Source organism: Papilio polytes, unplaced genomic scaffold (assembly GCF_000836215.1).
Source record: "Papilio polytes unplaced genomic scaffold, Ppol_1.0 DF824047.1, whole genome shotgun sequence".
In the NCBI taxonomy this organism is placed as follows: domain Eukaryota; kingdom Metazoa; phylum Arthropoda; class Insecta; order Lepidoptera; family Papilionidae; genus Papilio; species Papilio polytes.
This window is the reverse complement of record NW_013525157.1, coordinates 6,035,663-6,063,523: the sequence shown is the minus strand read 5'-3', so window position 1 is coordinate 6,063,523 and position 27,861 is coordinate 6,035,663. Positions and strand designations below refer to the sequence as shown.

The window sequence follows — 27,861 nt, the reverse complement described above, 5'->3', positions numbered from 1 at the left end:
TGTCACTAGAGGATGGCCACCGAGGGGGTTTTAGTAGGTGAAATCCTACATAACCCTGCCTTCCCCCCAGAAGGCAGGGTATCTTTTAAAGATTTCCCCCCGACACCAAAAAAAAGGTACCGATCATATGCTGTATCGTGGATGTGGAGAGGTGCGTGGCGGTGGGCGAGAGCGCGGAGTGCGCGGCGTGCGGGGCGAGCGGCGCGGGCGTGCGCGGCGACCGCTCCCCGCGCAGCCGCGCCGCCACCACCAGCCGCTCCGTCGACCCGTCGTCCACGCCCGTGCCCAGCCAACGGTTGCATGGGAATCTTATAAAAAAAAACACATTATGTCAAAAGATAGATCACTTCTAGAAAAGTAAACATTTATATTTGTAAGTTTGTCTGTACTAATATTATAAAGATGAAAGACCAATCCGCTAAGGAAGTGCCATAGACAAGAAACTGAACTGAACTGAAAGATTTGTATTTTTGTATGTATCGAAACGACTCAAAAACTACAAAATATTTTTCAATAAATCTTTCACCAATACACCAATAGCTACGTTATAAGTGAGTATAGGCTATATCTTACTTATATTATAAATGAGAAAGTTTAGATGAATGGATGTTTGTTAGAGATTATAACCTAAACAGATTTCGATGAAATTTGGTATAGATGTAGAGGATAGCCTGGATGAACATATGGGCTACCCACTTTTGTTTTTTTTTAATCTACGCGGACGGAGTCACGGGCGAAAGCTAGTTTATTTTTATTTCCGCGTAAAGGAAAATGCGGCCCACAGCTAGTGTATAATAAAAAAATTACTAACGTGTATGTATGTCCAGTGACCTCATTCCTAACAAACACCTGGTCCAGCAGCCACCGCGGCGACAGGCCGCTGTTGTCGTGCCCGATACGTAAAGTTGATAGGATACCTAGATTTTTGTGCTGGAAATAGAAACACAATTATAATTATAAATATTGAATATAAGATAAAGAGATATGCATATTACGATCGAACAACTAACTATAATGATAGAGTAAAAGAGAACGACATACACAAACCAATAAAAGATAAAGTGAGATAGTGTATACTCATCGAAGCTGTATAGCTTATAACCGTAGGTTTTCACTGCCTACAAAAAAATGTGTCAGTTTTTCAGACTATGAAAGAAATGACAATTGTAACGTACGTGAAAGACGAACTCGTTGGTATTACGAGGTATGGGGATTTTGGGCGTAGACTCTCCGTTAGCGCCGGAGATGGAGAGCCAGCAGTTGGCGGTCGTCTGACTGGCTTTACGAGATGGTGCTATCAACACGCGGTATGGTAATTCTGAAAATTTTAAATTGCAAAGTTTGTGTGCGGGGTAGGTAGTTACCAAAAATTCATTTACTGTACACTCAAGAGCATTAAATCTGGGTCACTTAAAAACCTAGAAATCTCGTAAACTAGTAAACTCTAATGTAGTAATAAGTAAACTAAAAACTAGTAGTAGTAAACAGCACTTGTTTTTACGTAATTTTTAATCCATAAAATGTACTGGGTTATAAATATTATTTTAATTTAAGGAGTTTTTAATTGTCTATAAAGCACCGTTTATTTCATTAAGCATTTTTAGTTTACAGGATTTATATTTTTTTTTGTTTTAAGACCCGGATTTAATGCTCTTGACTGTAGATGATTTTAATGTGTTATTACAAAAATATGAGCAGTATTGGCAATAACGTTATGTTCTGGTGAATAATACTTACTAGTTGTTGGATAAGTGTTGGTAAAGCAATTGTAATCGACGGCATTTAACGTCAACAAATGATAGAGAAATTGCTCCCTTTCTTCTTCACATCGTAAAAACGCTGTTCTCTTGTACTGAGAGCGCAGCAGTGTTGTATCAGCCAGCAATTCCCGTAAGTGCTTCGATAGCAGCTTCTTCTCCAGGGAAAGTCGAACCCAAGCTCTAGCGTAACCGATCTCTGTCTTTATATCTGTCATTGCTTGTACATTCCTAAAAAAATATGAATAACGATTTACATAGAATAACAGAGCCATCACCATTCGATATTAAATAACCTGTATAAAGGCAAATTTGGCATGTTTATTGATTTGCACACAGAAATTATAAAATCTAGACTTAACTGTCGCACTCAAAACGCGCTAATTCGTCATTAAGGGATACTTTCTAGTATAGATTTAAAGCATGACAAAACAACACTTAACAACTTTCTGCAGCAGGAACCTAATACTAAATTATAATTATTCTTACCGCATATCAAAAGTTAAGCTTTCGGGAAGCGGACGCATCGGGTTCGAAGGTTGGCTGGACTTCCTCTCCAAGGTCCCGGAGTTGCTGAGTCGATCCCGGGAGCTGTCCCGCGAGCCGCCGCGGGAACTGTCGCGGGAGCGGGTGCCGCTGCTACTCGCCTGGTGCGCTTCTACCTCCGCGCCAACCGCGGATAAGTCTACCAGAGAAATATGTAATATACAAATATTTGCCGGTATAAATACCACGTTAAAATAAATAATTCAATTTATAAAAGCGTAATATCTATTCCTTCGATCGCGCTTCGTATGTTTTTGTAAACTGTCAGATTTATTCTCTGAAATAGTTTTCAATCGATACTTACAATCCAATCGTTTCCTCAAAACACACCATGCTAAGGCTGCATGTACGAAAAAATAACACAATATTAATAAATGCCTTATTTTAAAAATAAGATAATGCCTTTATGTACTACTTATTTACCTGGAGTCAAATAATTAGGATCGATAGGTTTAGTTGAATTGCTGCACTGCTCCAACTCCTGGTAGTTGGTGAGGTGCATCCAGAGCGCGGATTTGCCCATCTTGTGCTGCAGCCCATGCGACCAGAGCCGCTCCAGCAGATCGCAGAGGGAAGCGATCATAGTATTCTCTTCTACACCGGTCACGGACACTTCGCTTCCGAGACCCAAATCCGATTCTTCTGTACCCATTTTTTCAACGAGCATACGTTTCGTTTTGCTTTTACATTCCTGTTAAATATTAAATCTAAGCTAAAATTGAATTTAAAGAATGAGAAGATGAGAAAATTATTTTATACAGAAATATCTGTTAATACTAAGCTACGGACTAAGAAAACATTTTACAAAATAATTGATTTAAGACCTAACGGTCTATAATGGGTTTGAAAGTATTTAGAAAGAAATATTATTCCTCGTAGACGAAGTCGCGAGCAAATTTTTATTACTCATGGGGTATTGTACCTTAAGAAGTTTCTCAACGAAGGTTCTATTGTTTTGCGCGATGGCGGCGGGTGTCACTTCCGTGGAGAGCCGCCGGCCGATGTCACCGAGCAACATCTCCGGCGGACAGTCCTTCACTTGCCACTTCGCGTTCTTAATACGCTTCAAACTGTTCGTCCTGAAATAGTATTAATAAAATGAGTCTAAATTAAACAAAAACGTTGCATTTTTTTAAGGCACAGACAAAAGCACAAAAAGCAAAGCGACATGACTGACTACAAACATTCACTTTTTAATAACATGTCTAGGATTTTACATATGCTACTTTTTGAAGTAGAGAATTAGTTTTTTAGTAATTACAACCAGTTTCTTGAATTAAATTAACAAATTAGTTATTAATTGTATTGTATAATTTTCAGGAATATATTATAAAAAAAATATATGTAAATTATTTTAAACTTCAGGTGTTATTTAAAATGCCGTTAAAATATTTAAAATCATTTATTCGTATAAATTAGAAATTTAATAAATAAGGAATACATTTCGTAAAACGACTGCATTACTACACATTTTAACATGGATTAACAATCTTACCGTAATCTGCGGAAACAGCCGTACAAAAAATGTTGCTATCGCAGCTTTTATAAGAAGAATGAGCGGGAGGTATACATATTTTTCTACGGGTGTTTCGGCAAAGGTAACGGTTAATAAACTATTCGATCCAACTTTGAATGTTGACAACGTTCACAAACAATTGAATTCACATATTGTTCTTACAAAAAACAACACAACACAAGTTTAACATGCCAAAAAAAATTTCTTTTTTTCTTCTAATCATGCATTGTCACACATGCATTAAAAAAAATTACAATGAACATGTTTTTAATTGCAAAATACTTTTAAACTCTATAAAATCAAAATAATTCGGATATAATTAACAATAAAATATATAAAATTAATAATTCTGTAATTAAACATAGCTGCCATTTTATTATTATAATTATTTTGTGTTCGTCGTTATTTTAATATAGCTAACATATTCTGTACAACGTCCTTATAAGCGGAGCGTTACATTTAACTTCGAATTTTGGTAAATAGTTTTGATACCTAGGTTTAATTGTCAGGCCAAAAAGAGCTTTCGCGACACGCGATTGGCTGTTATGTAAAAAAGAATGCTTTATTTTAAAATCCTTAAGAAAATTATAAACTTTAAGACATTTTAATAATGGATTTAAAAAAACAAATTTTAATAATGGTATTTAGATTCGAGTATTAATATTATACTAAGGACATACACAAGCATTCATGCTCTCTAAAAGTAGGAAAAAAAAATTTAATCACATAATCATGCGATTATAATCACAAAATGAACAGTTCTGTTTTCACATATGATGCGTTTTGACTAATCTAGAATAATCTATACTGTAAGTTCTTTTTCGTAGTAACTACCTCTATGAAAATATAGATATACAAAAAAAAACACAATTTTTTACTCTTAGAAACACATATTTTGTTTTAATTAACAACATTATTGATAAAAACTGTAAATGAAATGAAAAAAAAAGTAAAATCAGTCAAAACGCATCTCAAAAATACTTTTTATGAGTGTATTCGAATTCGTCATTTACCTTCAAGGTTAATTTATTGTACAGCCCGTTTAGTCATAAAACTAAATACTTTAAAGCGTACAAAATACTGCTAAAGATAAAAATTTCAATGGTAAACAACAAAAATACTTAAACGTAAAAAATTGCTAAGAGTTTTGTTTCTTAGAATAATCCAATACGAGATTCTGTTATATTTTAAAAAATAATGTAAAAAAAATATATTTTTATAAAACATAAAAAAATAAATTAAACTTATAATAATAAATCCTACAATGATCAGTAGGATCAAATAAATTTTACTTACAAGTATGAATTAAAACATCTTAGTGCAGAATATTGAAACGACATTCAAACATGTAACAACGTCTTAAATGATAAGACCACGCTTAAATTCCATATTATATAAAAAATGTTTACCTCTGACAATTTAAGCGGCGGTTACGAAGCGTAGTATGTAAGATTCGTTTCAATATTCAGCAGCATTTATAACAAGTAAAAGTTTTATTATTAATAAATACTTGTACAAAACATCAGATTGTGAAAATAAAAGGAAACCAAAATTAACTTAAATAAATAACTTACTAACTTAAATAAAATTTGAACTTTTAGCATTTATACGGTAAACAGAAAGACTATAATAATTTTAGAAAGCGTTACTATTATCAGTTTAAACCACATTGCACAGTATTAACGGTAGTTTGTGTGTATGTTTAGCACCTTATATTATCTATGGTTAAAATATGAATACAAAGGTGTGGAAGCCAGTAAATATTTATGTAAAATATAAGCACCTACAACAATTGGAACTACAAGTCGGCCAGTTTAAATGATAAACGATATTTAAGCTGCCTTCAGAAGTTAATGTATTAAATATAACGTGTATTTGCTTCAAAAGATGAATATAAAGAAAGCGTAAAAAATCTAAAGTATTTCACTGGTTTGAAAACCATATAAAAGCTGTTAAATTTACATATACACTAACAAGTTGTGTATTTAATATCTTTATGAGACAGATGACATTGGTATTATTTTGTAAGCACAAATATTATTTTTAAAACGCAATTAGTTACAGGCATATAACATGGGCTACAAGCGTAACAGACAATATCCAACCCCTCTCATTGGCTAACACACAATCATGCGGATTTATACATAACACATATAAATTTCTCAGCATTCTAGGAATGAAAAAGCTGTCAAACATAAAAAAAAATAAAAGCACGTCACAAAACATCTCTCATGATGATTCATGCAAGACATGCCAAAGATTTCTAACTTTTAAAATAATAAACTAATAAACCTTTAGGTTTATTCCAATAATAAAAAATTGCGGAAATAAAAAAAAACTATGCCTAACATCATTGTCTTGTCAGTCAAGTGTGAGCAAACGTTACGATTAGCAGTAAATGTTTTGACATTTTTTACCAATGATTTATCCTTTTTAATGAGTATATAATAATACAAGCTCAAAGCCGCCAAGATGAAAATAGCAGATACATAATGAAATCTTATGGGAAAAGTATAATAAAGGCCTTAAAAATATAGGTGAAAGTAAGGAAAATATCAAATCAAATGTTACAAACATTTAAGCAGGTAATGATACAAACTCATGCATTTTTACAAATGTATATGCTAAATAATATCAATTTCTCTACAGTTCATTTATAACTATGATCGATATATATTTCATTAAAATAATATTAAACAAAATCTAGAGACAGCCAACTACTTAACTTTAACAAAATGATTGCCGTGCTCGTAGACGTGTCACTATAGTCTCATGTCTAGGAAGCATTGTTACACAAAAAGCGCTCTAACAAGTAAACAATCTACATGTAAAACTAAACGAAACACCTTGTCATTAGTAAATGAGGTTTTTCGTACTGGAAAAGCGACCTTTTATTCGGTACTTGGGGTTTTGAAGTTCGGCTTGTTTGCACACATTATATATTAAACTAATAAATAAAGAGTTTTGTTTATTCATTTATCGAGTGTATCTTGGATAAAAGAAAACGTTAAAAATGCCAATGCTTCAAAATCCTCAAGCAGTTAAGCCCAAAAACAGTTCGCGGTATCAATTGTTTTGGTCAATATCCGCGGCGTGAGAGGGCGGCGTTAGAGGGCGTCATGAGGCGTCATGGGGCGTCAGGGGCGTCAGAGGGCGGGGGGGCGCACCTGCGGTCGTTGGCGGGGGGCGGGGCGAGCGCGGCGGCGTCAAGGCGCGCGGGGAAGGCGCGGTAGTAGGCGGCGCGGTGCGGCAGGCGCTCGCCCGGTGCGCCCACCTCCAGCTCCGCGCCCACGCCGCAGCCCGCCCCGCCGCCCAGCCCCGCCCACACGCTGTACCCGCGCGTCGCCAGGCCCCCCTCGCCCAGCCGACGTCTGCAACAACATCGTATCGCTAGATCGCACCCACTGTCACCCACACCCAGCCATAAGGAACTAGCAAAGCTCCTCAACAATCTCACTGTAACTAATTGAGAAGCTAGAACATAACATTAACTTACGAAATACCCTTCAAACCTTGGACACCGTTAGTTTTACTAGTGTTATTTGTTATGCATTTTACGTGTTATTGCACATTGTTAGACGAGTACATATTTGTTAGTGTTCTATGGCATTAACGCATGGCACGTGCGTGGATAAGAACAATGTACAATAGATAACTCACCTGACGACCTTGATGCGATGCTCGAAGACTTGCAAGTTGACGTCATAGTCGCCCCAGTTGGCCATGATCTTGTTGTCTATGAGCGTGGCGAACATCTGCGTCTCCAGGAAGCGCGAGAGGAAGGGCCGGTGCCGCTGCGGCTGGTCCGAGAGGAATGATGCCTTGTCGAAATTCACCATCGATTCGCGCGCCGTCAGCCATGAGTCACGATCCTAGGACATAGACAAACACATAACAATTTTGGACAATATTTTGTTAACCTCAGATTAAGCAAAAGTAAGGAATTTAAAATCTTCCCTCAGAAAGGTTCTCACCTGATCCGGCATGATGACAAAGTTCTCGTACATCAGGAACATGTGCACGAATCGGTTGAGGAATGTCTCTCTGATGGCCATGTTGAAGCGGACGTCCTCGTTGTACTGGTCTTCATCGTTAAGGATCTTCTTCTTAGTCGTCGGCATCACCGTATCCGCATCCACGTCATCTATATTCACACCTGAATAGAGATATAAGATTTCTATTTGAAACTAAGTAACTTGCAACACCTAGCTGTAGTAGTTCGTGAGTTTGTACACATTGTTTTATGATGGTTAAAGACAGATGGGGATTAACGATATGTCTATGTGAATGTGTCATTTCAGGATTAGTCTTTTGTTCGTAAAGGCCACAATCTTAGACGTAATAAATTACAGAAGGTATCATATTAAGGTAAGTAGAAGGCATCAATCTCAAACTTCAACTTGGACAATCGTAACATATTCATCTCTAAAGTTCGGAATACTGAGTAAATATTTAAATTCTGTCTTTAAAAAAACGGTCAAGTTCGATCCATCAACAAGGTCAATCACCGAACCAGCTTTCTTATGGCCGTTTTGTCTACGAAGCAAACGGCAACGTCAGGTGACAGTTGATTATTAATGCAACTTTTTTTTTTTATTAAAAAACTTATCAATAGTGATATAATCTTACGTTCAAGTAGGCTACTTAGTTTATAGCGATTTTAAGTCTGCAAAGCAATTCTATGTCCATAAAAATGTCATGAAATTGTTGGAAAGCTTTTAAAATTAAACAGACCATTAACATGATTAGTCTAGTCTATGAAGGTCGTGACGTACCAGCATTATGTTGAGGTGTGAATCACGAACGAGTATAGTCTATACTATGTTTAGCAAAAACTAAATATAAAATTATACAATATACGTGGCAATTTTTACTTGAACAATTGCTGTTCACTCATATTACTTTGAAAATATGAGCAAAAACCCTGACGCGATATTATAAAACGATAAATTAACATTTTTTGCATCCCGTCTCATTACCGCGTTTGTCTCTCAATTAGGACAACGTATGATCCTAGTTTCACAATGAGGTTACCTCATTTATGTTAGAAATAGATTGCTTCACAATTGCGTATGTAACGGTTAGAAATTATGTTTGTCAATAAAATATAGTTACAATAATAATAAATACTAGATGTTTCTGTGCGGCAACATCCGCGTGATAAAAACTTTATTTTATTATTTACATTTGTCAAATTCTCAAACTTAAAATTACCATTATCCTAATAACCCTGCTTCGTTAATGTTGGCAGCTTGAAGTTTATGGTACTTTCCCACATGAAAGTTTTTTTCAATTTATTTACCCTTAAGTTTAATAGCGTGAAAATATATAGCCTAAAGCCTGTCGTGAGTTTTCATTGAAGAAAGAATTGTTCAAAAACATGCTGTAATTGCTGACATCTTACGCCACAAAGTAGTGTGTATTTAAGCTTTATTATAATAGTATAGAAGTAAAGATTGGTATTAGTATAGATTAAGACAAAAACTGAATTACTTTGAATGTCAATGTTATTAGAGAGCATCGCCCCAAAGTCTTTGTCTGGGGACAAAAATGTTAATAAACTAGTTCGAATACACACAAATCAATGCTAATACGTCTACGCAATGTCATTGACTCGGTCGGGTCAAATAGATTCAACTTTGGCGATGTCATAAAATATGTTAATATGCAGCTAGTAGATTTACATAAATTCACTTTTAGGATATATATTATTTATTTATTATGCATACTTATATACGGTAATAAATACTGCTTAGTCATACAAATTCGTAGGTCAGTCACCTATCATTTGAAACACGGCCTTCGGCATCAATTATTTCTAAATATTATGTTCATGCATATATCCAAGAGGTTTAAGGTAATTAAAATACTTATGATAAGATGACTTACAGACGTATCATTCGTCATTCACATCAACTTCGCGTGGGATCTAATAAGCAAAATGAGATACGTTATATGTTATACCATACTCTCCTCTACAACTTTCATCGAAATCCGTTCAGCCGTCAAGGCTACAAAGTCTAACATCCATCCATTTAAACTTTCGCATATATATTAGTAGTAGCTTTCGCCTGCGACTCCTTCCGGGTAAAATGAAAAAAAAAGTAGTCTATGTGTTCTTCCAGACTATGCTCTACATATATGCCAAATTTCATAGAGATCCGTTAAGCCGTTTAGGCTACAAACGCTAACAAACATCCGTCCATCCATCTAAACTTTCTCATTTATATCAGTATGAAGTGTGATAGTGTGTGACAGTTTGTGTATTATTCAATAATTCACCTGTTCGTTTAACAATATCGACGATGCGCTGCAGCGCGTCCATGCGGCGCGGGGCGCGGCGCGTGGGCGAGGCGGGCGCGGGCGAGCCGGGCGGCGACGCGTTCAGCGGCCGGCTCTCGTCCCACTCCAACACGTCGTGGAACGAGTGCTTGCGACGGAGACCACCTGCATACAATGAAAACTACTATTCAAAATGTCTAACATTGTTTCACAAAAAATGGGAATAAAACAACATACATATCCACCCACTAGGATTTTCTTAGCAAGTTAGTATGTAACTACGTACTCCCGGCTTAAATACATGACACAGAATGCTGTAATAGTCTCATTTCAATGTCGTATATGCATTCTGTCGACACTATATTATAAGTCGCTATCGACTTCGTTCGCGTCAAATTAAAAAATAACATTTGTAGCCTGTTACTCACAGATTTACCTTTGTTACCGTGAAAGAATCGGCCCAGTAGTTCTTGAGTTATTTCAATATACACAAAAATACAAATCTTTTCTCTTTATAACATTAGTACAATCAGTAGGTTACTTTCCTTATAATCAATAAGTAGTGGAACATATTTCATGGTCAATTATGTAAATTTACATTATGTTATTTACAAGTCTTTATATGGCAAGGTATGAACACAGGTGCGGGCAGAGCAATTATATTGTAATGTTGATTGCAGTTATACTGCAAATGGTTCTGTGAAATTAATAAACATAAGACCTACCGTCAAAGTTGCGAGACTGTGTAATCTGTTTACTTAATAACAACAAACAAATGGCATAGTAGACCAACAAGATATAAGTTAAACTAAATTATGATCACTAGCTCACTAAAAAAATAAAATAAAAGTGAGTAGCCAGTGTTCTTCCAGACATCATCTATGTCTATGCCAAATTTCATCGAGATCCATTCAGCCATTTAAGCTCCAAACTCTAACATACATTCATCCATCTAAACTTTCGCATTTATAATATCAAAATAAGATAAAATGTTCACGTAGGTATTACATATTTTCTGTCAGAGATCCTTGTATAGTCAAACATAGTAAATTGTAGGGAGAAACATCAAAGTTAGTACTAAACGGTAATGTGCACTTACCCGATGGTAATGTACAACTGCTACTCATCCCATCATTCATATGTTTATAAGTTCCATTAATTGGCACACCAAGTTTACTCAATTCAGTTTCTGGTCTTTGTATCTGTAACAATAAAACAAAATATACATTCTGTCATATAAAGTATATAAAAAGTTATTTAAAAAACAAAACAAAAATACCTGATGTTTATCTAATACATGATTGAGTTCTTCCATGAAGGGTGTTCTGTGCGGGAATATGGGCATTTCTTCCGGCAGTTGTATGTCAGGCTTGTCAATATCGACTAAGCAAAGTGCTGCTTCAGAGCCAACCGCGAAGCTCCTTGGGCCATTGGGGCCAATACTTATAGCCACACTATCCGCATGAAGACCTGATTTATAAGAATATTTTAGAGGTCATTGTATTTTCTAGGACAAATGGACCTAGCTTAGATTTAGAATAAAAATGACAAATCATAGATAAAAAAATAATTCATTTTCAATTTCCTTCAAATATCTGTTGTGTAAATAATTTTTAATGTTATATGTATTTTTAATGACTTTCATCTTCATACACAAAAAAATATTAGTTTAAATTAACAATTAACTAATTGTTTTAAGTTATCAAAATAATCCAACAAAAGAGTACAAATCTTACCCATTACGAAGGGAACTGGTGCATCAAGGAAATGGTACAATGGCGCTGGCAGAATGGGCACATACACATGAGCCCATGAGAATGGAACCAGAAGTGAAACTATACACTCAGACACAAGCATTAGCTTGTTATAATCTGGAAAACAAAGAAATATATCGATCATATATTTAAGATTCGATTTTCTTTAAATTTCAAATATCTCTATCATTTGGCATATTTAGTGTATGTTTTACAATATGCGATTGCTGACACCAGCTGAAAGAATTTTATATAATGAAAATCTTAGGGAAAATATTGTATTTCTTACCACTAGACCTAAGTAGCACTTGATGCTCTAGCAGTACACATGTAAACAGTTGCACAACACATTCTACACCTAATGTAGAGAACATTACACGCAAAGGATAATCAAGAAGTGGTAACTCTTCCGGCGGATTTGGCATTCGTATCACCTGCAATAAATTTTACTATAATGTTCTTAGAAAACATAAACTATTCATTAAATACACTTTTTTCAATTGAGTTACTCAAACAATAAAATTGAAAAAACAATCATTTCAATCCAACAAACTGGGTTAGTTAATTTTATTACTTTAATGATCTTATTAGGAAAGCTCTTTGTATGTAGTGTGTCAAAGACTTGTTAAAGAGAACAAAATGTTACTTACAACTGGGATTGGATCAAGATGAGGTTCAGACGGTGGTACATACAAGCGCAAAGCTTGTCCTGCGAGAGGAACAGGAACTTCATACAACAAGTTGTACACATAGGACTCAGGACTAAGACCAGGTCCAGGTTGTCTTGGCAATGACCTAAATAAGTATGATAATGTAATCTTCAAACTGTACTAATATAAATGTTTTAGAAATACCTAAAACCTATTAAAAATAGCCTTCTCCTGCCACTTTTTCTGTGGGGAATTAAAAAAAAAACAGTCTATGTGTTCAAGACTATCCACTACTTCTGTATCAAAATTAATCAGGATCCATTCAGCAATAAATGTTGCAAACTCTAATTTGTAATATTAGTAAGATATAAAGTAGGTGTAATGAACAAGGACACATAAAACTAGAGAAGCATACAAAATGATTACCTGAACAAATTCTCTAAAAATAATTGTGCTACCCTAACATAGGGGTATTGACATATAAGAGCAATGCTTTTGGCAACATAAAGTTTATCTTTGGTTATATCATAATATGTAAGTGCGGCTCCCGTGTGTGGTGCAAGTTTAAATGACCGTGGCAAGGATCTCGAACTCTCTTTGCCAGAGCTCTTTCTATTGCCAGGTGGAGTTTGTCCACTTGACAGCTCTGTGATGTACATTGCCTGTAAAATAGAAACATTTTTGTATGCAATTACTTCTGAGATTACCAATATTTAAATTAATATAGTATTTAAACAAATGGATACCTGCAATGTATGCATGGCACTGCAAATATTCCGGTTCCTAACTTCTTCATAAAATATGAGACTGAATCCATAGTAACGGGATGCATTTTCACGAGTTACAACAAAACTATGAAATTTGGGTTCTAAAGAATGTTTTTGAGTTCTAAACTGCAAACCAGCAGGCAAACAAAGCTGCAAATAACAGTGTTGTTATATTTTCTACAAATTTATAATAAAATATTACTTTTTCAATGCATATGTAACATTTCATTATGAAAATTATGCAATGTCATTTGTTTGAATGAAAATAGTGAACATAACATGGTATCTAGTATAATTTTCTTGTTCAGATTAAAACTTAACTTTTGTACAGTCTTATTTTTAGGCAGAAATGTGCATTGTATTTGTCTTGACTATGCATTATAGTTTTTACAAATCTTATAAATCCTAGCAATAAATACTTAGTTAATAGACATTGAAATTATATATTGTGTACTTAATATCCATAAGTGTAAATAGACAATGAAAAGAATCACAAATCATAGTTACAAAACTCACCATACATACTGCATGTTCATCAAAAGGATTACTGTTTACATTATCTGGATAGTGAGCTAAGATTTTTCCCTTATAGGAGCGATCTAAAGGAGATATATGTAAATTATCACCTAAAAAAAGAATTTTATAAATGAAGCGTATCGAAATGTTAAAACAAAGATATTTTCATAACTACAGTATCCAATATTCACCACAAAGCCTGTCTGGTTCCAATCCGGAGTCAAAGTCTAGTCCACATATCGCAAAATAATCAGCAAAACGACATCCCACAGATAAATCTGAGACGGACATATTCATATCGACCCGTTATTTATTTGAGACACTTTCTCTTCCAGCAACAGTTTTGAACATTTTGACTCAGCATTGTTTTAAAGACAATGAACTTGGATATTTAATGATGGTAAGTTTTAAATTACATATTTTTCGACATTCTTTTATGCAAATTATAATAAATCTCGAGAAATATAGGCAAGTAAACAATATTTAATAGCGAACAAAAATCCATTCATAGTCCACTCCACTCACATTCACACACTGACAGTAGAGTAGACATCATCATAAACTGACATTGACATATAGAGTTGTTCGTTGATAATTTGATAATAAAAGCCGATAAAACGGGTTATCGGTTTCTATACAAAAACGAACATGTAGATAAAAATACGTTCTTGTATGCGTTGAAGTATCGTTTAATAATATATATGTACATGATTCTTTTGGTACACGCAATGAGAAGTGACATTTAATGTCAGGGTAATAGTGACATAGCTTGTCAGTTCACTTCGCGTCATTATTACGCATTTAGTGTGGCTTTTTAATGTTATTCTATGAAAAAAAGTATTGAAAGCGTTTAAAAATAGTGCAAGACAGTTTTTTTTAAGTGGGAGATATTTTTATCGCTGAGAAGAAGTACGGGGGTCTAGTAATTACATTTGAAAATATGAATCATCTTGTGTCTGTTGCAATCAGAATTTGTTACCATTTGTTAATCAATAAATTCCCTAACTCTCAAGGCGACGCATTTTTAAGATTTGTATTTTTAAAAAAATGTTATATATTAATTGACTTAAAAATATTTTGCTGAAAGTTGTTTTATTTAAAATTGCAGTGACCGACCCTTTATTGTAACGTGTTTTGTGCACCTGGAAGTATGGGCCTCTTGACGTTAAAATCATATTTACTTGCGTATTAAGGAAATTACTGTGTGTATTCATTTGTTAGCTTTTTACCTATTTTTGATGTATTCTTTATTCTTAAAAGTTATGTGTTAATCTGTGCTATTTATCAATACATTTATCATTATTTAAAAAAACAATATTGTTAGGAAAATGGTAGTTTTATAAAATATATGGAAGGGAGTGGCTCGGGCTCAGTTACAGTCTCGGCTCTCAGTCGCCAATAAGCTCAGTTATATTGTAAGGTGCAAGTACTTCCTTTACAATTTGCTTTTTCGTTATTAAAAGGAAAGAATTTCCTTTTAATGCGGACATATTACCTTACTGGTAACCCTAAAGCTCAGAGGCGCCATCCTGTCAATGTCAAAAATATTACTAGAACAGAATAGAGCTCTTGTTGGAAAATGGCGCTTTTTTCGTGTTACCCAATTTGGGGGTGAAGATTGGTCTCTATTTCAGTATGTTACTCTGTGCTGTACATCTTGCGTGAGATATAAAGAAAGTAAAACCTTGTGGTAAGGGCGTAACAGTCTTGATGCACGCAAAATAAAATTGAAGTCGAGAGAGAGGGCTACAAGTATCCCCTATGTCCCTTTCTAACAGTGGCCTAGAGTTGCCAGACATCAATCCTTTCGTTGTTTGTAGAAATATAGGCGATTGGTGTAATGTAATGAAGTAAAAACATTTTCTTCTATAATATTAGTAATAATTTATTACCAAAATGTTAAAGCAATATGATTTGTTGCTACGTGTAAAACCTTCTTAACTCAAAAAACGATTGGCGTAAAGGTTTTCGTTTACTTGTTTGAAATTCGACACTTGAACTGATACATTAAAATCCATCTGAAGCAATAATCTACTGACGTCAGACCACAAAAACAGGATTTTTGATTACTCTCTTTAAATCTCATTTCTACATAGTCACCATCGCCAGAGAGGGATAAAAGGTACAGTTATAAAGGTCTCACTCGGCTTCAATTTCGCGACAAGAGCTCATTCCTGTTCTAGTACTTCCATGGCTCTTCTCTATATCTGTTTTATCTCTATGGTTTTATCAATTCAAAAGTCAAAAGGCTATATTCTTTGATTCAATGTCAGTTTGTGGGTTGGGTGTGTGTGAGTTCTGAGTTTTCATTTATCTAGAAAATAATTATTTTAATGTTTTAATTTTATTTATTGTGTGCAAGTTGATATGCGTGTTTTTGTAACATTTTTAATACATATCACAGCCAACTGTAACGGTAGCTTCGTGTGAAGATTAGATTTTTATTTGTTAAAGAATTGGCATCAATAAAAGGTAAGCGATAACATTGATTTTGCAAAAAATGTTAAAACTGTCACAAATCTTTTAGTATATATGTTAAAACTGATCTTAAATTAAACAAAGACAAGTTTCTTTAAGGAAGTAGGTTATGTTTATCCGAGAATTCTAGTATAACTTGGACCTTATAGTATTATATTAGGGTAAATTTTATTGCATTTGAATCTTTTTTAATAAACCCCAAGTCTTATTTTTTTGTATATATTCCGTTAATATAAAACATAAAAATAAAATGGAAAGAATTGTGATTCATTATTTATCTTGTATTAACTGGTCATAGCATAACTAAGCGTTTAAATACAGATAAAACCTCCTAAGTACTTAATTGTTTGGTTTCAGAATGCTGAGAGGAAGGGTGCAACATTTACTTCATTGTTTGTTTTTTATGACATTTATATATATTTTCTTAGTATTTGCGGGTGCTATTAGATTGGATGATAAAGAAAAGAGAATTATTGATCCATGGGAAGAGTATGGAATCTATGGCACAATTACTCTTTATGTTCTCAGGCTCCTGACATTACTAACAATACCACAAGTACTGTGCAATTTTGCAGGATTAACATTATTTAATGCTTTTCCTGGTAAAGTGAAACTGAAAGGCTCACCATTATTAGCACCCTTTATTTGCATCAGAGTAGTTACTAGAGGAGACTTTCCAAAGCTTGTAAGGGATAATGTCACAAGAAATATGAATACATGTATTGATGTGGGAATGGAAAACTTTATGATAGAAGTAGTCACTGACAAAGTCATTAGTTTGCCCAAGCATCGCAGAGTAAGAGAAGTGGTGGTCCCATCTGAATACAAGACTAAAACTGGTGCTTTATTTAAATCTCGTGCATTGCAATATTGTTTAGAAGATGATGTGAACATCCTTGCTGACACTGACTGGATAGTCCATTTGGATGAAGAAACATTGCTGACGGAGAATTCTGTGCGCGGTATACTGAATTTTGTTTTTGATGGCCAACATCAGTTTGGCCAAGGACTTATTACATATGCCAATGAACAAATTGTCAACTGGCTCACCACTCTGGCAGATAGCTTTAGAGTTGCAGATGATATGGGAAAGCTGAGATTTCAATTCTACCTTTTCCATAAGCCTCTTTTTAGTTGGAAAGGTTCTTATGTAGTAACACAGGTAATTCCCCTACAATACACATTACTTTGATAATAATTAAAAAGATTTCATTTCTTTCATAAACTGTCAACGATTTAAAAAATATAAACTGCTTGCCTTAAGTTTTGAATGTTTTTTTATATATGTTAATTAATCTGCATTTCAAAATTTTGCTTAGTTTTCTAAAGGGGTTTTATTTAATTTTAGGTTGGTGCTGAGAAGAAAATATCTTTTGATAATGGTTTAGATGGGTCTGTCGCTGAGGACTGTTACTTTGCTATGAAGGCATATATGGAAGGTTATACTTTTAATTTTATTGAAGGAGAAATGTGGGAAAAATCACCTTTCACCTTGTGGGATTTTATGCAACAGAGAAAACGTTGGATTCAAGGTATTCTCTTAGTGGTACATAGTAAAGAGATTCCTTTAATTAATAAGGTGTTTTTGGGTATTTCTTGTTACTCATGGGTGACTCTGCCCTTGTCAACAAGTAACATGTTATTAGCAGCACTCTGTCCAATACCGTGTCCACAATTTCTAGATCTAGTTTGTGGTTTTATTGGTGCTGTAAATATTTATATGTATGTTTTTGGTGTCATAAAATCTTTTCCCATTCATAGATTTGGACCATTGAAATTTTCTTTGTTTGTATGCGGTGCACTAGCAACCATTCCATTTAATATTATAATTGAAAATGTAGCAGTGATATGGGGTGTTTTAGGCAAGAAGCACAAATTTTATATAGTCAACAAAGAAGTTAAGATTCCTGTGACAGTATAATTTTTTTTATATATGTACATTTAAAATTTATAGTCACTAGATAAGTGCACAAAATACTTAATGTGATTATGACTGATTGTGAATGATAATGGTTGCTTTTTCTGCGAGGTTTATGGACAATTTTTATATAGAAGTAAACATGAATGTTTTGTTTTGTACCAAAGAATTAAATATTAATTACCTAATAAGATATCTGAAGAGCAATTGTTATCATAGAAGTAGGTTAAAATTTAAAGTTAATTTGTAAAGCTAATTCCTGTTAATTGTATTTTTTCAACAAATATAATTCACCTTAATCAGTAGATTAGAATTCAAGAAAATGTATGTATATTCTCTTGCATAAATTATTTAATTAGCCAAAACTTATTTAACAAGCACAAATTTTCAAATGAGTAAAGTTTTTCATCAGTATTTTTCTTAAATGTATTGATTTTTTTATGAAGAATTTATTTTGTAATAACATGATAATATAAATGATTACCACCTTTATGTAATTCCCTACATCATATTATCAACCCCTATAAAGGGGCACTGAAAGTACTCCTGTATTTCTATATCATCTGTTATATTCGAATTTACGCTCTTACACAATCTCTTAACTTAAGATGATAAAGCATTTTTTAACTTGGATTATAAACATAGTAAAAGTAGCTACTTAAATGATGATCTCTTAAATAATTTAATAATGGCCATAATCACATTAGAAATAGTTATTTAGTATGGTGAAAAGCAATGTTTATTTAACAGTAATATGTTGGTACTTTTATGTTTTATCAGTATTAAAAATATCAAGGCATATAGCAAAAGCTAACATCTAAATTAGATTATTAAAGCTGTTTCTTTTATAATGTGTTAGAAAGTCTGCTTTTTAATATTTAATACATAAGATCTCGCTTCTTTCATGGGGAGTACACAACCGCGCTGAGCGTAATATGTTCAAAATTGTACGCATCCATAATAACATACATTATTGAGACCAATATCATCACAGAAGTGCGTTAACCATATCTACTTAGTTAATGAAGCTGACGGCTAAGCACTGAAACGATATTTAATTATGTAACGGTTAATTATAATACCAAGTTAAAACTCCGATTTCCAAGATAATTTTGATGTCTCTCAAGACTGTAAGCGACGCTCACGAAGTGAAGTGTTAAAGATTCGTTTCAGTATTTCGCCGAAGAAACAAAGTAACGCGTTTCATCAATCAGCTGAATTTTTAGTTGAGACTAATGTGTAAGTTATATTAAATTGTTGGCCACTTTTAATATAATTGTAAAAGTAAGGCTTATCTCACATAAACGAACATATTTTTCTTTCAATAGAAGTACTGTTTCAAGTTATTATATTAATATTATTTTTGATATCAAGATATTTCGAGTAGTTTCCTTTAAATTAAAGGAAATTCGTGCATAATTATGTTTGTTGTTAAATGATGTCTTGTCTTAATTTGTATTAAATCAATTAATTGACATGTTTGAATATTTAGGAATCTTAATAAGTCCAGGCATAAATAATAATTTAGTTTTATATGAAAATACCCTTCGTTTCGTTATTAGTATTATATTTGTATTAACAATTAAATATCATTACAATTTCATACTTGTGTGATAATTCATACAAAAAATTTTGTGTATTAAGATATGTAATTATTTATTGAAATAGGCTCATTAAAGATTTTGTAAACGTTGAAAAGAATTCATTGAAAAACGGTTTATCAGTTAAGTGTTGATTCGTATACAAATAGAGATAAAGGCTTTGCGTATTTCAACACCCAACCTTATTACAAGTCGTGGGTAATATTTTTTTATTCACAATATTATTTTTAAAATATCGAAGATTAACAGAACTATGTTTTGTTTTGCATTAGTTTGAGTTGAATCCTCTTTTAATAAATGATGGGCCTCATCGTTTTTTCAATGGTTTTGCCAACAACATAGAAGATAATTGAAAATGTAAAGTACAAGAATACTTTAATTATTATTATAGTAAAATAGTAATTGCAGTCTTAAATGTGTATACTTGATGAAGTTTAATATCCTCAATTTATTACCTCAACTAACATTGAGATTCAAATAAATGTTAAAAGTATTATTATAAAATATATTGGGCTCATTCAAGGATAGGAAAACCAAAATCATTCACATCTTCCTCATGTCATCAGGAAAAATATAAATGATATTAACATTTACTGCACACAATTAGTCCTAGTCTTTAATCGTATGCTTCTACATGATTATTGAAACCTTTATGGTTTCATTAGGTGTTAGATTTATTATGGTCTTATTTACGTCATAATTTGAGGTAATCGTTCTTGTAAATCACGACCGAGGACGTTCACATGTGATAAATGTGCACGCGAAAAGAGCTGAGCTATACACGTGTATTCTCACTATTAAAACATGTCAAAATTAAGTAAATAATGAAAGTAAGTAAATTTTTACGAAAATTTTTGACTATCTGATGTACTTAGTATTTGTTATATGTAAATGTTTTGGCAGTCCGAATATACGGTTATTGTGACGATACCCATGTCCTCGTAAATACTTGACCGATGCTTAGTACTAAGTTTTATAGCGCTCTACAACTGCAACAGCAAGTTTAAGGCCGGACCACCTACAAATTATGAACAATTTATGCCTCTCACTACTTATTTCATCGAAGAGTTTCTCACTTTTAAGAACTTTTATGTGGTATATTTACATATAATAAAGTTTTTATGTTGCAAGTTTTATAAATTCGAGGTAAACGTATTATAGGTTTAATTGAATTTAATTTTATTATGTAATAACAATTTTTGTGTATTTTTCTTTATAATTATATGGTTGGTATAAAGGTACACAACATTTAACGTTATAGAATTGTTAATAAAATTGTATTTTGAATTTGAAAGATTTAATATGATGAAAAAATATGACGAATGTTCCCGTTTTGTATTCGCTATTTTGTACCTGATCTTAGAATATCCTTGAATTGTTTTACATTGACCAGCGTAAAGGCCCATTTACACTTTGAGCGAGCTCAAGAGATTTTGTAATCGAGAGACATTTTGTAATTTGATTTTTAGAATAATAATTTTTATTTATTGTAAATTTTTGTGTTGATAGTTTAAAATAATTATTTGAAATGTGATTTTAATTTCTAAGCCGTAGAATAGATAGTATTGTGAATAATAAGTACTACACTCTGTCGTTTAATAATTACAAATTGTCAAGTAAAAAGTAATGGTTATTGAATTAAGTCTACGTTTATTTTTTCACTCAAGCCCTTACAGCTCTTATACAATTCGGGAAAATAGATGTTCTCCAATTTGGGAACTGAAGAAATTTTGTAATCGAGCAATACTGACCACTGAAAAAGACCAAAGCCTAATATTATTTAGTTTGCCTGATAAGCCTTATTGTAAACATACACAACTGCTCCTTATCGGTGCCAATCTTTTTCTAAGTTGTACTGAATTATCTGTGACCGGAAATTTTTCAGTAATACAATCCAAATGGATAACGTTATCATTTCAAAACAATCAAAATTGTGAAATATTTGATTTAGATGAGTGAGATACCAAGACTATCACTAGTTTAGAAGTCAACTATTAAGTTCTTGTATAGAAATACTTAGAAAGAACGCTCAGAAAAAAAACGAGATGAGCTTGTCAGTCAAATTAATGGAACAAAATGAATGAAACAGGTGAAACGTTCCCTGAAATTGCAACAAATGAGTTTCATTAGACGAAGGACAATCACAAGTCGAAATAATTAAATTTGTTCGTTGTAACGCGTGGGCGTCGCCATGGTGTGAAAACCAAAACCCCTAGATGCAAGATTATGGGCAGAGGATGTTACAATCTTGTTCACAGTACGAATTTTAAATTTAAACACCCAAGCAGACGTGACACCAAGTGTAAGTCATATCCGTGAATCATTTTTGATAAGATAATTACATCAACGGTTCCGTTACATCGAGGATGGACAAAGTGACAAGGTCATTTTAATAAGTATCTATTGGATGGATTAATTTAGGAGTTTCGTTTGAGTTGGAGTCGGTATTACTTTCTTTTATAACACACGAATCAGTAAAAAAATTAATTATTACTTATATCTTGTTTAATGTTTGAAGTGCTTTGGAAATCGATCTTTGTGATAAGAAATTACTAAAGAGATTAAGGTAATGGTTAATAACTTATTTACTCTATTGCATAGTTTAGATAAAATAAATTATACTTTACAAGGTTTTAGTGGCTCAGACCACCGAAACTGCAGATATTTAGTTCAAAGGTTGCATTGATTTTTCCATTTTCTTCATTAAGCACTGATAGTACCTACCTACTTTTTAGTACACTGCTGCGCAAAAAATCTAGCGTAATATCTTCACTGCTTTCTTAGGGCCTGCCCCACCACTGGCTTATAGAGTCAGGTAGAGTTTCCAAATTCGATACATTTATTACATATTTTATACGTGTATTGTTATCAGCCCCTAAAACACCTTACTTAGTTTTAAACCGCATTGTTTATTATTTGGAAACATTTTCTTGACTAATGAGAATTATAGTAGGCAATTAATGGGAACTAATCGCTCAGAAATTAGTCGAGTGAGTGAGATAAGTTTGAAAGAATTGAACACAGCCTTAGTTGTTTTGTGACACAGAAAATGGTACGTACTCAACTTGCACTAAGATATAGTTATCATTTACCTACTCTGAATTAATCTTATCATTTACAACAAATATCAATTAGTAGCTTATCGATTATAAATAAATATAAATAGATTTCGTTGTAATTGTTAACGCAAATATGAACACTTTTCCGACAGGATATGAGTAATATTTAACTATTCTGTTTATTTTAAATTAATTATAATCTTTTAATTCTGTTAGCTATTTAAAATGATATTTAACTTTTCTATTAATAGACTTTATATTTGGTGTCATGGGATTGGGATGATGCATTACATTATGCTAATTAAGAAAACAAGCAAAAGGATTGAAATTCACACTAATTTTTAACAGTAGTAAAGAAAATTGAAGAAATTTAATAAAATAAACAATTGAATGTGTAATTTGAATATGTTTTGTCTTGTATAACGTATATACATAAATTTTAGGTCAGCTGATTTAAATGATTGTCGCTAAACTCTTTTTACTTGCACTCGATGATGTAGTCATAAAAAGTGTTAATACATTTAGATAGTTCCGTTCATTCTCATTTTCATTTCATACAATCAGTATAAAATGAAATGAATAAGTAAAATAATATTCTTACATTCACAGCTTCGTGCGTAAGTACATTTTATAGCCGCAAGTCATACGTTTCGTATTTGTAAAACTTTTATATAATACATGTTATCTATTTAAATCACACCATTCTAGGGAATGCTATTATTAAACTGCTTACGTTTCAACTGATTTGTTTTACTTTGTAATTTGCAATGTACGTCATTGCGCGGTTGTTTGTGCGTAGAAACGTTAGCTGAATTTATAAGGTAATTTTTAAGTCACGGTTAAGTAAACTTTTGTCGAACTTACAATCTCGTTCCACTGGTTTTGTAAAACTCCGTGGGCCTCTACATGTTTTAGAAAGAACCAGTGATGATATCCATCATTTGCATCCGCAAACAATGGAGAATTGATGCAAATAAAAAGCCTATAGCCTCATCGCCTTGTGACGAAATACATAACAGATTCTTAGTCTAAAATAGATGTAAGTTAATGCTATTTATACTAGAAACCGTACGAGTCTAGATAAAGATGCTTAGGGTAGTCGTGTTCACCTCCCACGCGTTGACTTCCATGCACTTTACGCCTATAAAAATTTATAAAAACAAATAGCTACCATATACGACGCTCCCGAGGGAGCGTAACGACTCTCAGTCGTTGATAAAAAGAGATTTAGACCTAAGAGCCTTCGCTGAACTATCTGAAACACGGCATAACTCCTCAAAGCAGTTGAAATTGAATCTAAAAAGTAATACAGTAGGACTACTTACAAAACTTAATACATTGTACATTTTGGAACATCGATTATCACATTTCATCCAACTTAGGGTCACAGATGTTGTACTTTTATGGATTCGTGTTATGTGGTTGATGCTAAAATATTTGGCAAGGCGACACAAAAATACTAATTTATGTGTAGTATGTTAATTCTATGGTGTTAAGGTCTAGTCAAAACTATATAAATTGGCAAGAATTATGACCGCTATTTATTTCCTCTTAGTAATTTAATAACAACACAACACAGTAAATAGGATGGTGTCCGATCTTTGTGATTATAAGACGTGTATATTGTTAACGATTAGTCATTTTGATATATTCCTAGATAGAGATAGTCATGTTCCCGTCCTAGATATGAAGAATACAATTGTAAACAAGCGTTGTTTCTATACGTCTGATACTTACCCACTTAGGTTTTATAGGAAAACAATCGCGAGGCCATTACGCTAAGTGCAGGTTGGATCGAAGGCAATCTATTAAAAGTTTGTGGACGACGTTATTGATTGAAGAGCTCATTTTATTTACCTTTCGTCTCGGGGGTCCCACTGCTGGAAAAATTGGATGCCGGATAGTTACGATGCCGGCCTTGTGTGTAACAAGGTTAGAAGAATTACTTACCCTCCGGACTTTGCTTTAAACTGGATTACGAAGGAATCTAAGATTTTTTTTCATAAAATTTAAGTTTTCTATTTTTAAATGTGCTTTGTTTTACAAGAAACCAAAACACATCGCGCGTAGACCAAATAATATCTACAAAACCTTTCAGATTCCATTATATGATTTTATTTTTATGTTCACTACCAGTGTCAAAAATGTATGATATCAGACGTTTAATATAATGAGAGTAAGTGTGTATTAGGAATATGCATGCTGTCTGACCAACCTATGTATATCACTGTGTTATTTTATAAAAAGATTTAACGCCTAATATTTGTTTATGGCCAATTAAATGTAATTTGTAATGAGCTACTCTTTAGTTTCTAGTTCTGCAAAAAAATCTGATTATTGGATATTTCAATTTAGGCCCTTTATGTTAACAGTAAAGTTGTCTGTCGACACTACTCGCTCTCTAAAGAGATTAGTTAAGGGAAGCCACAACTGTGCGTTCGTGACCCGTTTGGTGTCCACGGCGCATGCTTATGCTTTTATTGTATCTAAGTTAACTTTGCTTAATTTAATAATATTACTTGTAGTATCAGTAATCTTCAACCAAGGGCGTAGTATGACAGTTTGGTTTACTAGCTCGAGGAGTTTAGAGCCAGTCGAGACGCGGTACGTTGTTGAGAGTCGGTCGCGAGTGAACTTCGCCAAGTGCCGTGGCAACTTGGTAATGGTGAAGAAGATAGTGGCTAAATAATGAGTGATAATGAAGAAGAAGGGTATGTAGATTTCTAAACCCTTAACAGTTATCAAACGAATATAGTAGCTGAGTAAAGTTAAAGTTAGTTTAAACATCGTATCATCGAGTTTCGCCAGTTGTTAAAGCTAGTAACCAGCCAGTTGTTAGCACAATTGATGGTATTTCATTATTATATTAGCGTTTAAAATTGAAGATAATTTTTGTCTTTTACATTCAAATTTATTGAAAAAAGTTAAACGTTAAAAACTATATAACTTTCATGTTAAAAAATAACAAATTGATCAAAACTCGATTGCAAATTGTTAATTATTTTGGTATACCTACAGTATGGATAAGATTACGAGTTACATTTGGGTTTTTCTATTTGTAGATTGGCCATTGATCCAAAACTGGGCTACCGCGTTCGGTTTCCCAGTCACATCATTCGAGAAACGTGAGTTCTTTTTACTCGCAGTCAAGTTTTCTGCATGCGTCATAGAAAATCTGACGACATGAACTATTTCCGTCTAATGCCGTAATACACTTTAGAGCTTTCTTTCCATGCAAATAAATTACTTGCGTCTCAAATTCGTTTATATAAGCAATTAACTTTCTTTTGCTGTTAAATTTTAAGTTGCCTCTTTACTGGGCTTATTGTGTTACATGTGTGTGCTACGCTTTTAGAACTTTTTTGCTTACGCTATTTAATTAAGATCTATCATACTTAACGATATTACTAGTTTTTACTAGTGTTAAAGATATATTAAGTTATTTCAAAATTTACATAAATATAAAGTTGCCATAAATGGTATGACATCTTGTAGATGTCAAAAGAGAGTGAGAAATAAAGAAATTCAAAACATCCATACATACTATAGTAGCAAGGGACGATAAAAGTATCTAAAGTATTACTTTAAAATGAAGTAATGACGTATTAGAGGGTAAGAGCGGTTATGTTTGAATTGCGCAAAACGGAACGTCACGACTGAATGACATTCAACTGCCTAAGTATCCGAGTGGTGTTTGTGTTATTACAGCACTTAGGGCAATGTTGAAATCAGTTCGGGAAACGGCTCGATTCCCGTTAAAAAAATCTCTAAGGAAGATTGTGTGAAACTTGACGTAAATAATAAAATTAACTTTTAACAAATGTGTAGACAACTTATATATAATTTTTCATGCATGTACCGTACATATTATCGCTTGTAATATTGTAAAAGTGTAACGTTATCACAACTTTTTTAGATTTTCGAAATAAGAATTGCATGTTTATTAATGCACTAATTAGTTTCTCTATATTCAAATAATCTAATTTGCTTCTGTTAAAATATTCCTTGAACATAAATATAGTTGCAAATTATTTATGTCTCGTCCTTTCTACATACGAGAATAGCAGGTGAGTGAAATATATCGAACACAATACGGTATGACCATGAATTTCTCCGGGGAATACTGTTCTTGAAATTAAATCAAAAAGGATTCGAGACAATGTTTTAGGAAATCCAAAAATATTTTTGAATTTCCTAAAGAATAGTCTTCAACAAAAATGTTGGAAATTGGATTTTGGTTGATATTAAGTTTTTTTTATATCAATTACAAATTATAGCCTGACCAGGAATGTAAAAACCCTCACCACATCGTGGAAAAATATTGAATTAATTTCTTTGTCTACATTAGAAAATAATGGTAATACAGTAATCGTTGTCCATGGGCGTCGTTGACCACCTCTGTGTTCCCGCCGCTCGTTTGCGCCTTTCTCTTATAAAAAAAAAACAGAGAAAACTGTATCTCCACTGATTTGTTTTACTATTTGTTTTGTTTTACAAAATGTAAGATTTATAATTGTACCCGTGGTATAAAAATTGAGTAAATATGTAAACATTGTTGTGATGGGTCTTTCAAACCTAACGTAGCACAACAAATTAGTGCTTAGCGAACTAGTCTGATTTCAGTTAGTGAAGTCAGACCACAGGAGTGCGCTTCCATTTACAACAGCGTGTTTGCGGCGAGATTAATTTTGCTTTGCAACACACGAATGTTTGATGAAAATTAATTGAGCTATTTTCAATGTAAATAATGTAGACATCGTTGTAGGCGGTAAGTATGCAGAGAATTGTGGCATTATTAAACTGACTTGAACAAAAACTTGAAAACAAAAGAACAATAGGCGTAGTTAGTTTTAATTTAACACTGTCATGTCGAAGAATATCGGTGTTAGTCGTTTACAAACTTATTTGTTAAATCAATTCATCATCATCACCAGCTAACTATATGTCCCCACTGAGGGGCTCGGAACCTGATCCAAGTTTGGGGTGAGGCCATAGTCAAATCAATATAAATTAATTA

General features: G+C 33.2%; 2 protein-coding genes across 3 annotated transcripts; one reads left to right on the top strand and one right to left on the bottom strand.

The window, feature by feature from the left end:
- Positions 1-6: 6 nt before the first annotated feature.
- Positions 7-14,331, bottom strand: LOC106100665 (DENN domain-containing protein 5B). Of its 2 annotated transcripts, XM_013279624.1 has the most exons (20): positions 13,980-14,331; positions 13,789-13,898; positions 13,252-13,422; positions 12,932-13,167; positions 12,506-12,650; positions 12,145-12,289; positions 11,838-11,972; positions 11,381-11,571; positions 11,201-11,303; positions 10,102-10,266; positions 7,794-7,975; positions 7,480-7,691; positions 6,987-7,190; positions 3,226-3,382; positions 2,727-2,994; positions 2,247-2,442; positions 1,738-1,988; positions 1,176-1,318; positions 812-930; positions 7-308 (listed from the first exon to the last, which is right to left on the bottom strand). In XM_013279624.1, exons 1-20 carry the CDS (start codon positions 14,083-14,085, stop codon positions 86-88), a joined length of 3,462 nt encoding a protein of 1,153 aa, XP_013135078.1. In that variant the 5' UTR covers positions 14,086-14,331; the 3' UTR covers positions 7-85. The 2 variants fall into 2 exon arrangements, with proteins under 2 accessions (XP_013135078.1, XP_013135079.1); XM_013279625.1 differs by lacking the exon at positions 6,987-7,190.
- A 1,651-nt stretch (positions 14,332-15,982) lies between these two features.
- LOC106100775 (beta-1,4-mannosyltransferase egh) lies at positions 15,983-21,427 on the top strand. Its single transcript, XM_013279797.1, has 3 exons — positions 15,983-16,260; positions 16,624-17,428; positions 17,615-21,427. The coding sequence occupies exons 2-3, from the start codon at positions 16,625-16,627 to the stop codon at positions 18,185-18,187; spliced, it is 1,377 nt and encodes a 458-aa protein (XP_013135251.1). The 5' UTR covers positions 15,983-16,260; position 16,624; the 3' UTR covers positions 18,188-21,427.
- Positions 21,428-27,861: the final 6,434 nt, after the last annotated feature.